This window comes from Solanum pennellii, chromosome 7 (genome assembly GCF_001406875.1).
Source record: "Solanum pennellii chromosome 7, SPENNV200".
NCBI lineage: Eukaryota > Viridiplantae > Streptophyta > Magnoliopsida > Solanales > Solanaceae > Solanum > Solanum pennellii.
This window is the reverse complement of record NC_028643.1, coordinates 4260204-4271676: the sequence shown is the minus strand read 5'-3', so window position 1 is coordinate 4271676 and position 11473 is coordinate 4260204. Positions and strand designations below refer to the sequence as shown.

The window sequence follows — 11473 nt, the reverse complement described above, 5'->3', positions numbered from 1 at the left end:
AATAAGAATTATACTTTAATTAACATTTTTTCTTAATAAGAATAAATAAAAATAAGTATGACAATTAAAATAAATCTGAGAAATTTTTTTTCCACATATAATTATTGAAAACAAAGAGATATGGGAGTCACATAAGAAAATGACAAACAAAACTAGAACAATAATATTCTTTTTAAGTTGGTAAATCATCTAATTTTGTCCTCTACACGTCACCTCTTAAAGAAAAATACAAAAATAATAATTAGTGATATTTAATATGCTCAAAATCCCCTGTATAATTTCTTGTCATTATTTTTAACATATTAAAAATAATAAGCCAACATAAATTTAGATCTTATTCATTTTATAATTTACTACTCAATAATTAAAGTTCATTCACGGAATGAGAACACATAAATTTATTCAATATTTTTATTAAAATTCTAACTTATGTAATATTTGTATTGCATAATACATGAATAAATAACTTAATTTTGTAAGTGTCAATGAGAAAATTTATAATTGTCAATTATTTTAAATTTGTATCATGTAACATAATACATAATGAAAAAACTTAATTTTAGATCCCACACTTTGATGCATGTGGAGGAATGAAAGTGAAAATATTTATTCGGTATCTATGATCGATATAAAACCTTAACTAATTTAGATTTCCATCACATTACATAGTATATGAATGGACAACTCAACTTTGAAATCTCTCCCTCAACGCTGATGGAGGATTTGAATCGAAAAAGAAGAAGAGAGATTTTAGTCATAGATACCTAATGAAATCGTGATCAAAATCGAGATTTTATTCGTCTTATCATTTAATAGTTCATAATCACATTTATATAATTTGTAACCGAGGATTTTCAAATTTATTTGATAAATGCAAATGAAAAGTATATTTGATGTCTATTTATAATTTTTCGACAAGGTATTCGTGAATCAAAGACAACATCTTCCCATGACCTTTCGTCTCTGAAAGTATCCTTCCTTCTTAATGATTACGGATCCATCCTAACCCTAGGTCATGTAACATAATACATAAACCGACAAATTAATTCCCCGACATCCTACACGCCACTTGAAAAAGTTAATTCAATATTTCATCTAGAATCCCAATTAATTTAAAATCTGTACCATGTAACATAATACTTGAATACAATTTTGAAATTCTGTCCTAAAAACGATGAATGAATTGAATAAAAAATAAAATGAGAGATGTAGAAATCTAATGAAATCATCATCGAAACTCATGTCTTATAATTTTACCATTAATAAATCATAATCAGATCTAAGCAATTTACAACTTACCAATTTAAATGAAAAGAAATATTCAATGTCTATGTACGACTTTCTAACGTTCATGAATCATAAACGTATCTCTCCATAAACTTTCGCCTCCGAAAATATCCTTCCTTCTTAATGTCCCGATATCCATCCTAACCCTAATTAATTTAAATTCATATCACGTAACCTAATACATGAAAACAACTCAAACTCCCCTCTCCCCTAACACCAACCCCAACTTGACCCCCAAGACTCACCTATTGCAACAAACACACAAAAGCATAAGTCAAGCACTTGCACTCCACAATTTATCTTTTTTTTTACTTCTATTCCCCTTTTTGTATTTACCAAACAAAAACAAATTTCTTATTTTCCTCCCTTTATTCTCTCTCATCCTTTTTTCTTGTCTACCTAGATTTTCTCTTTCTTCCAAATAAAATAAAATTACTAAAATTATAAAAATAAATAAAATTCATCAAAAATATTCTTCAAAGATTAGACCAATGACCACCCAATACCCATCACTCTCTTACATTTCTTGTCTATAAAACTTTTTTGCCCTTTCTTTCTCCCCTAAATTTAGGTCAATTCTCCTTCTTGAATTCCCTGTTGTTCTTTCTTCTTCCTTTTACATTTCTCAGAAAAATCTTAACCCTTTGATTCAGCTTTTTTTTATTATATATATATATTTTCTTGAATTTTGGCTCTAATTTCTCAATTTTCTGTTGAAAAATTGTATATTTAAGGAGATTTAGCAAATGGGGTCTTCAAAAATTTCAACTTTTTTTGTTCAGATTATTGGTTTGATTGATTCTTGCTGAGGTTTGAGCAGTTGGGGTTGTTTGAGAATTTTCATTTTTTTCCTAGCTGAGAATTTTTGGTAGGGAAAAAATGGCAGCTGGTCCAATTGAGTCAACAGTGGTTCTGGTGGTGGAGGAGTCGTCTCGTCGTTTTGGAGATCTGAGAGGTGTCCAGTGGCGTATTGATTTGGGGATTTTGCCTTCGTCTCCATCTTCAACCATTGATGATCTTCGTCGTGTTACCGCTAACTCACGTAGAAGGTATAGAATCTGCTTTGTTCTTTTGACCCTTTTGGGGTTGTTATGTTTGTTTCTGTTGGTTTTCTTGTTTGTTGTGATAAAAAGATGAAACTTTACACTTTTTGTTGATTTCTGAAAAAATTGAAAAACCCAACTTGAGATATGATGTAAATGGAGGCTATACAATTGTGCCGATGATGTTGATGGTGATGTGTGGAGATGTTTGATGGTAAAGAATAGTATGTTGCTAGCAGTTGACTAATTTGATTATCTATTTATATAAACACAATTGTATTTGCTTTTGAGATGTGTTCATCATTAACATAATTGTTGTGTTGAGATGATCTGTTTACTTGCTTGTCTGATGCTAAAGAATAATATGTTGCTTGCAGTTTGACTAGTTGGATTATCTTTTTTGTCATTGTTTTCTTGTCAGTTTTGTGCAGAGTTGTTGTTCTGAAGTTTATTTACATGGAAGCTCTTCTTTTCCAAGTCTAGATATGAGATCGTAGGTTTTAGAGGCTGTTAGTTTCTCAAATCTTGTGTTGAATACCTATAGAAAATTAAGGATTGAAAGCTTGTTCTTGATTGTTTGAATGCTCAGCAACTAACGCAGCTGGATTTTCCAGATTTCTAGATATATGATGTACACATTCACTCATTTTAGTATCTTAAGCTCATTTACTAGTAAAATAATGTTGCATCTCATAAGCATGTTTTTCCTCAAATAGTAAAAATGCAGACTGAATGTACTGATATAAAAATGTTTTGTGTGCATTGCTCAATTTGATTGTACTGTTTCTTTTCAAAGTTTTGTGATGATCCAAATTCCAGTGTGTTAGTTTCTTTTTATTTCTATGTCCTCATACTTTCATTTTATTTCTGTGTCCTCAGTATGATAATGAGGTTTGTAATGTATAATGTTTTTGTGTAACATATTTTTGGTTGTGTAGGTATGCTTCTTTGAGAAGACAACTTCTTATTGATCCACATGTGCCTAAAGATGGAAGTAATTCTCCTGATCCTGTCATAGACAATCCACTGTCACAAAACCCTGGTAGGATATTTGCATCATTTTTTCATTTTCTTATTTTTTAGCAAGTGCAAAGCTGAAAATTGTTCAAACATCACCACACCTTCAAACATTTGAAACTTTTTCAAGATTCTTTTTTGATAAAAACCATCCTGAAGAACTTCACAAAAGACCATCCTGAAGAAACGGTTATTGTGTCCTGCTCTTGAAAAGTATATTTCCATTTTACTGTCTGAATTAGTAATTATTTGTCAGTTCTTGTATTTCCACTTTGTATTAGAAAGTACTTGGAGAAACTGTGGCTTCTGGTTGAGTATATGCTAATGGTGGTGCTGCAATGCAGATAGCATGTGGGGTCGCTTCTTCAGGAATGCTGAACTTGAGAAGATGGTGGACCAGGATCTTTCGCGTTTATATCCTGAGCACGGTAGCTATTTCCAGACTGCTGGATGCCAAGCCATGTTGAGGAGGATTCTGCTACTTTGGTGCCTTAGACATCCAGAGTATGGTTACAGACAAGGTAAAAACATTACATTGTCAAACTTATCATGTGCTACTGCTTACTGTTGAAGTGGAATAAGGCCTTTACTAGTCTGTGGCATCTCGTTGAGATACTTCTTCAGTTCTTAAATAGTTAATCAAGATGTAAATTCTTCAAGCTTAGAAATCAAAGAGCAGGCACCGTCCTTTTCATAACGAATGACATGCATCTATAATGTAAGCTTGGGCTCTCCCATGTTCAAGTGTATTAAGATTGTTTCTGCGAACCTATTAATTGTTCACATGCTCTACAGCTGCCTTCTTTGCAGTTTGTATATCATTTTTTTATAACCGTGGTGTCCAGGCCAACTTGTATGTCTGCCACCTCCCACCACCAACAGGCACTAGGTAAAGTCTATCCACCAAAGCTAGGAAGGATGGGAAGAAATCACCTAGAACCTGTTGCTTCATGGTTTTCGCCCACTTCATTGACCATGAGGCCATACCCTTGGATGCTGCTTGTATAGCAGCTTATGACGTCCAAATAGTTCATTTGCTCTTGATTTCATCACTCTATGCTGTCATACCCTCCTTTTTTGAGTCCTTTACTTTCTGATCTTGAATTTATCATGTAACCTAGTGCCTTAATTGGTAACCATCTATCATGTTTGTCTTCTCATTATTAATGGAGGAACTTTCTGCTTCTCTGTTTGCAGGAATGCATGAACTACTGGCCCCACTTCTTTATGTTCTTCAAGCTGATATGGAGCATCTTTCTGAAGTGAGGAATCAGCACGAGGATCATTTTGCTGACAAATTTGATGGGTTCTCATTTCATGAAAATGACTTGACATATAAGTTTGATTTTAAAAAGTTCTCGGAATCTACGGAAGATGACATTGGATCTGAGAAGAGTCCAGGGAGAATTACTAGTTTAACTGAACTTGATCCAAAGGTTCAAGCAGTTATTTTGTTAAGTGATGCATATGGTGCTGAAGGTGAGCTTGGTATTCTTCTATCTGAGAAGTTCATGGAGCACGACGCGTATTGTATGTTTGACGGTCTGATGAGTGGAGCTGGTGGTGCTGTTTCTATGGCACAATTTTTCTCTCCTGCACCATATGGTACTTCGCATACTGGATATCCCCCTGTTATTGAAGCCTCAGCATCATTATACCATTTACTTTCGCTGGTTGATTCCTCCCTCCACAGTCATCTTGTCGAGTTAGGAGTTGAACCGCAATATTTTGCACTTCGCTGGTTACGAGTACTATTTGGACGTGAATTTGCACTTGAAGACTTATTGATAATCTGGGATGAAATATTTGCGTGCGACAACAAGAAGTTGGGAAAACCTTGTGAAAATGATGGTGACTCCAGCTCTGGAGTCTTAAATTCATCCAGGGGAGCATTTATATCAGCTTTTGCAGTTACTATGATACTTCATTTGAGGTCTTCGTTGCTTGCGACGGAGAATGCTACTAAGTGCCTCCAGAGATTGCTAAATTTTCCAGAAGATATAAATCTGGGTAAACTGATAGCCAAGGCAAAATCATTGCAGGCTCTCGCAATGGATGCCAATAATTCAGCCCCAATAATTGATTATACTGGAGACTATGGTAGAAATCAGTCAACGGTTATAAGAGGTCACAGCCATTCAGTTGATTTAAGTTCCCCAAGAACTCCACTTGGCTCCTTAGTACCTGAAAGCTACTGGGAAGAAAAGTGGAGAGTTTTACACAAGGAAGAAGAGAGCAAGAAAAATAGTGCTGAGAAACAAGTTCCAACCCGAAGAAAAGGTTGGTCTGAGAAAGTGAGAATGCGTCTTACCAGAACTGAGTCTGATCCAACCCCATCTACAGTTGATAATGGAAGAAAAGTTTCCAAGTCATCAGTGAGGAGGAGTTTGTTGAAAGATCTTGCTCAGCAGCTTGGCGCCGATGAAGATGCAGAAAAACTTATTGATGATGAAATTAAGGAGCAAGAAGTTCCAGTTGACGTTGTCGGGCAAGAAGATAATGATGGAAATTTTACTTGCACATCTGAACAGTCTGGCTCCACTGGAAGTGCCGCTAGTGAACAGAATTCTTCTATATTCTCAGATCCCCAAAGTCCTGTCAGTGATGCAAATGATCATGGAAATAGATCTGAAAGAAGTAGTGTTGCATCAAATTTCTCTGCCGATGAAAATGATGCTGATGGCTATAGTGCTGAGGTATCTTGTACTAATCTGGAAGTTCCACCTCTCCCTGGTTCTGATCCCCCTCAGGAGACCTCGGGAAAATTGGAACAAAGTGTTGATTCTGGAGAAAAAGGTCCAGCTGGCTTGAAGGAGCGGAAACTTCTATCTGGTAAATTTCAGTGGTTATGGAAATTTGGACGAAATGGTGGGGAGGGGACATCCGAAAAAGGGGTCTGTGATTCCACAAAAGCTGACAATTGTGGGAATAATCCCGATGATCCTGCTGTATTGTCCACCGCTGATACATCTAATAACAGCGGAATTAGCAAAGGAGAATCTGTAGATCAGAATTTAATGGTTAGTCTGAGAAATCTCGGACAGTCTATGCTTGAGAACATCCAGGTAAAGGCTGATATCTTGCTCAACTTGTGTATGTTGTTTGATTTTTATCATTTTGAAAGTATCCATTTTGGACATATCTTTGTCATCCGAATTCACACCCTCAACTTTCTGAAGGCAAAGAAGACCCTATGCATCCATTTGTTACTTCTAAACCAGTTACGTTGAGTTGTTTGCTTAGATCCATCAGTACATCTATACATCATAATATATTGTATGAGTTGTGAGAAACTAATCTTCCCAATTGATTTCCGTCATTTCGATCACATGCAATATCAGCAGTCTGATTATGGTATATACTATATTACACAATGTGATACAATTCTCTCATCATTAATCACTCATCATTTGTACAGGTGATTGAATCAGTCTTTCAGCAAGATCGCGGTCAAGTTGGAACCTTAGAAAACCTTTCGAAAAATGTTCTAGCTGGTAAAGGACAAGTAACAGCCATGGCAGCTCTGAAAGAGCTTCGGAAAATCAGCAACCTCCTCTCGGAGATGTAAGGAGTCGTAGAGTTTGTTAAGTCTGTTCATAGGTCTAGTTATTAAAATGTTCCAATTGCAGAATAATCAAAGTCTTATTCGGCTTCTCATATCTCAACTGTGAGCGATTCAAAATTTTGATATGTATCCAGGATCTTATATGTAAATACAAAATCCCCTTCAAGTATCATTTTTCATTTCTGTCCAGACAAGTCAATGCTCTTGCTTTTCAAGTACAAGCAACAAGGTAACTGAGTCTGATAAGTTGATGGTTAGCGTAAACTAGCCAACTTATAGCGATTCCTTTGATCTTGAACCCAAGGATTTTGTACTTTAGTTCTCGAAATGTTTGAGATTGAGGCATAATTGATTAAAATTACACTAACGATAGATCTCAAGTTCGACCCCTAGTCCAGCCTCTGCAACATATCTTTATATTTTCTGCACTATCCATGAAGCTTGTTTTTGTGCAGTGTCCTACATTTGTCTCTCTTTACCATAGTACGTATGCAAACATGTACTACGTTGTACAACGCTACTGATAATCTGTCATTTCAACAGATTAGCTCCCTCATGGGATCATCAAGGATTTCAAACAGAGATAGAATGGATTAACATCAACAGTCAATGATCAAAGTAAAAAAACCCCAAGAAGTAATTCTTCACATTGGGATAAAGATTTATCATTTCTATACCAGTAAAGATAAAGACACACTTATACATTTGCTTCAGTCCATCTAAGATACAATATGAGGCACAAAAGGTCATACATTACTGATTGACAACCTTTATAAAGAGTGAATATCCAAGCAGCTAATATTGGTTTTTCATTGTTGTTTTCACACCTCAATACCAAGCTTTAGCTAGTTTCTTCTGTTGCTTGGCATGTTCAACAGATTCTTGGATCTGTGGTCATGCTCTCTAATTATTCTTTCCACATCGATAGGTTTTGATGCAGATGAAAATGGATCAAAATATTGATCGTCTTCCACCAAGTCAAGGCCATCCGATTCATGCACTTTATCTGATGGAACAGGTAATGGACCTGACCACTTTTTCTTTCCTTTGATATCATGAATTGGTTCTTTCCTTATATTTATATCTCTCTTTTCTGAGCCCTCTTTTTTGCTGGACACCTGAAAAAATGCAGAAGAGTTTGTTCCTTCATTTACAACACCATATTCATTTGTTTTTGTAGCCTATATATTCCAGGCTTCTGAATGGGCAATGAGTTGTCTTCTGTCTGTGTTACTCTTTAATTCTGCATTAGCTTCAGCTGCTGGAATTGCCCTTACACTTCTATCTCGTGCATAATTCTGGCATTGTGGCAAACTTGAGGGATCATAAGCAAATGGTTCTGTTGTGAAGAACTCATTTTGAAGAGCAAGAGCTGCAGTCCCTCTATATTCAGCTTTTATAGAAAGTAAGGTGTCCATTAGTCCTACAGCAGCTGCAGGAAGATCATGAAAGGTCGTGTGAAGGATCCGTCTATAGGGCTCTATTGGCTTCAATATGTTTGCATTGGGCAATTTTATGCAGTTGCTCAACTTCAGTTCTACCAGGCATAATAGGCTTGCCAGTAAATAGTTCACCAAGTACACAACCAACACCCCATAAATCGACTCCAACTCCATAACTATTTGATCCAAGCAAAAGTTCTGGTGGCCGATACCACAGAGTTACAATTTTGCTAGTTAATGGCATGCTTTGTCTGGATCAATAAATGTTGACAGCCCAAAATCTGCAATTTTCAAGATACCATCTTTATTAACTAACAGGTTAGTAGTCTTTATATCGCGATGCAAGATACCACGGCTATGGCAGTGATCAAGCCCTTTAAGCAGCTGGTTCATGTAACATTTGATTTGAGGTTCAGAAAACTTGACACCTTGTTGTTCTTGAATTGCCTTGAAATCATATTCCATGTAATAAAAAACAAGGACATTTTCATGGTAACCACACCTTCCAATTTGACAACGTTGGGGTGATCACCAAGCCTTCTCAATATAATGATCTCTCTTGCCATAAACTTGACACTCTCAGGATCACAAGTGTCAAAACGAACCTTCTTCAGAGCAACAACCTTATTGAGCAAACGATCACGAGCCTTGTAGACATTACTTTAAGTTCCCTGGCCAATTTTAGCAAGTTTGTCAAAAGTATCAGCTCTACTTGTAAGCCATCCATTTAAAGCATCACCTGCAGCTGCAACAAGCCAGATAGGCCATCCAGCAACAACTAGTTCACCTTCTATGCCTTTTGGTACTCCTTTGCCGAGTCTTGGGATCGGTTTCTGTCTCCTGGTGTGAAGGATTTCTTCATTCTTTTCTGCCTCAACTACATCTGTGCCTTCAACTGATTGATCCCTCATAGTTTCCCAAATGAAAAACAATCTCTAAGTCTTGTTTTACATTCAGATAACTAATTCTTCTTTCCTAACATACCAAGAAAACATAACATTTTTAGATAAAGGTATGAACTCAATCATAGGGACTTGACTTCATAATAGCTGTATACAAAGACTGATGACAAGTTTCCTATAAATAATATTGTACTGTAGCTAGCTCATTCAAACTGAGTTTTGTTTGGTATAAGAACTAATACTCATGAATTAAGAAACTCACTCATTACTCTTCTGATCATCACCTCAGAAATTGTGACACCCATCCCCACACGTCACATATATCATACAAAAAAAATCTTATAGGAACAAATGGAACATTATGCATGCTGCTAGACAACAAGAAGAACCTCTAGATGCAGAAGCAGCTAACAAAATGAGAAAGTTGAAATTTCACGCAGCTAATAACTTAGTTCTTTGTATGTTTACAAAAAGCTTCGTACGGAAACTTGGCTATCAATGTCGTCTGGCCCAATTACCCCAACTGGACTTAACCATTTGACTTCTGACAATAAGAGAAAGAAAAGCCCTCTTGAGTAAGGGCTCTTGAGTTAGAGTTCGAACAATCGGAATAGCCAGGCCAATAATCCTTTTCTTTTATTAGGAACTGAATCCGAAAGAGACGCAGCAGCAGGGGGGAGGGGGGCATGGAAGATTGGTCCGCTTCGAAAAGCTGAGTTTTTTGGTTCGCCCCTCCCCCCCCTCCCCCCCCCACATATGTGGTTGGCCTTCTTACCAGTCTGCCTCCTTTCTCTTGATGGAATATATCAATACCCTAGCTCCAGCCTTGCTTGCGTTCTTCACCGGCGCTTGCCAGATGTATCACTCATCCCGCTCCCACAGAGTGGTAAGGGGTCTTCTTGTGTGTTACAATTTTTACGGGAATGAATCGCATATGTTGGTTGAGAATTGCTCGGGAATTCATTGATATGACTTTGCCAGGTCCTAGGGAGGCTACTCTTCTTTTTTGTAGATCGAGTCGTTTTCCCTCTACACGCTACGCTATCCTCGGCGACGATAGCGTCATCGGAGATGAGCGGGTGGCTGAGCGTTATTGCGAGCTGATTCCGCCACTGAATGTTCCATTTTGGTTAGAGAAATCGTTAGTATCGTCAGTTGGTGCTTCGGAGTTTGCTAAGCGGTTCTTCGTACGCGAGTGACTAAGGACTTTTTTCCTATCTCAGTCGCATGTTGAGATCCTCAGTTAGTTCCATATCCTTGTTCCTGTAATGAGGGATATTATGTCTAAGAATCTTTCACTGTTGTATCGTTTCCAGAAAGTTGGGTACCGGGTGTATACTCGACGTACGACACCTCCTAGGAGACACTGAAATCAACATTTCCTCGTCTTTCACTCACCGAATGGTGTGTGTACTCTCCCCCAAAAAAAGAATTAACCAAGAGCACAACATTCTCCCAAGTACATTCTATTTTTGTTTCACTAGTCAACAACATAATCATATGCTCTTAAACATGAATTATAAAAACACAGTTTAACATCACCCTCTTAGAAAGAAGAGTACATATCATTTTTCTTTATTGTGGAGAACACACATTCTCATAGATTTTATTGTTTAGCTCATATATATTTATTCAGCTTAGTTTCTATATTATGCATGTTCAGTACATTTCAAGTACTAACGCATACTTTGCGCTACATCTTTTCATGATGTAGATTCAGATACTCAGGCATAGATCAATTTTCAATCCGCATTCAGCAGGTTTAGTGGTGAATCCTCATATTTAAAGAAAAATAGACATGCTTCATTATAGTCTTTACTTTCAAATTTCATTTTTTGTTAGAGTTAACTGGCGGCATGTCCCAACAACTCATCTCAGTTAAGAGGCTTTTCAGACACAGTAATAGATGCAACTTGAGTTGTTAAGTGGTGTTTCAGTCATCACTAGACTTTCATTATAAATTCAGGCTAGTTGAGATTTTTTCCACTTTCAGTTATTCATTGTTTTAGCTTCTACGTAGTACATGTCTTATTCAGTTACTCTTACTATGCTTAATATACGCCAGACACAAAATTAGCTTGAATTGCTGATTTTGGTCAAAATTTAAATTTTCAAATATTACTCGTTTGATCACCTTAGAAATCGTGTCACTAAACCCATAGGTTAGAAATATCATACAAAATCTAATAAAATTGATAAAATACGAAAAACAAGCAG

At 36.6% G+C, this 11473-nt stretch overlaps 1 protein-coding gene and 1 pseudogene across 1 annotated transcript; one reads left to right on the top strand and one right to left on the bottom strand.

Annotated features, from left to right (window-relative positions):
• Window positions 1-1786: 1786 nt before the first annotated feature.
• LOC107026031 lies at window positions 1787-7084 on the top strand. Its single transcript, XM_015226859.2, has 5 exons — window positions 1787-2336; window positions 3269-3372; window positions 3692-3868; window positions 4545-6412; window positions 6766-7084. The coding sequence occupies exons 1-5, from the start codon at window positions 2167-2169 to the stop codon at window positions 6913-6915; spliced, it is 2469 nt and encodes an 822-aa protein (XP_015082345.1). The 5' UTR covers window positions 1787-2166; the 3' UTR covers window positions 6916-7084.
• Window positions 7085-7231: 147 nt separating this feature from the next.
• Window positions 7232-9477, bottom strand: LOC107024749 (annotated as a pseudogene).
• Between the last annotated feature and the right edge of the window lie 1996 nt (window positions 9478-11473).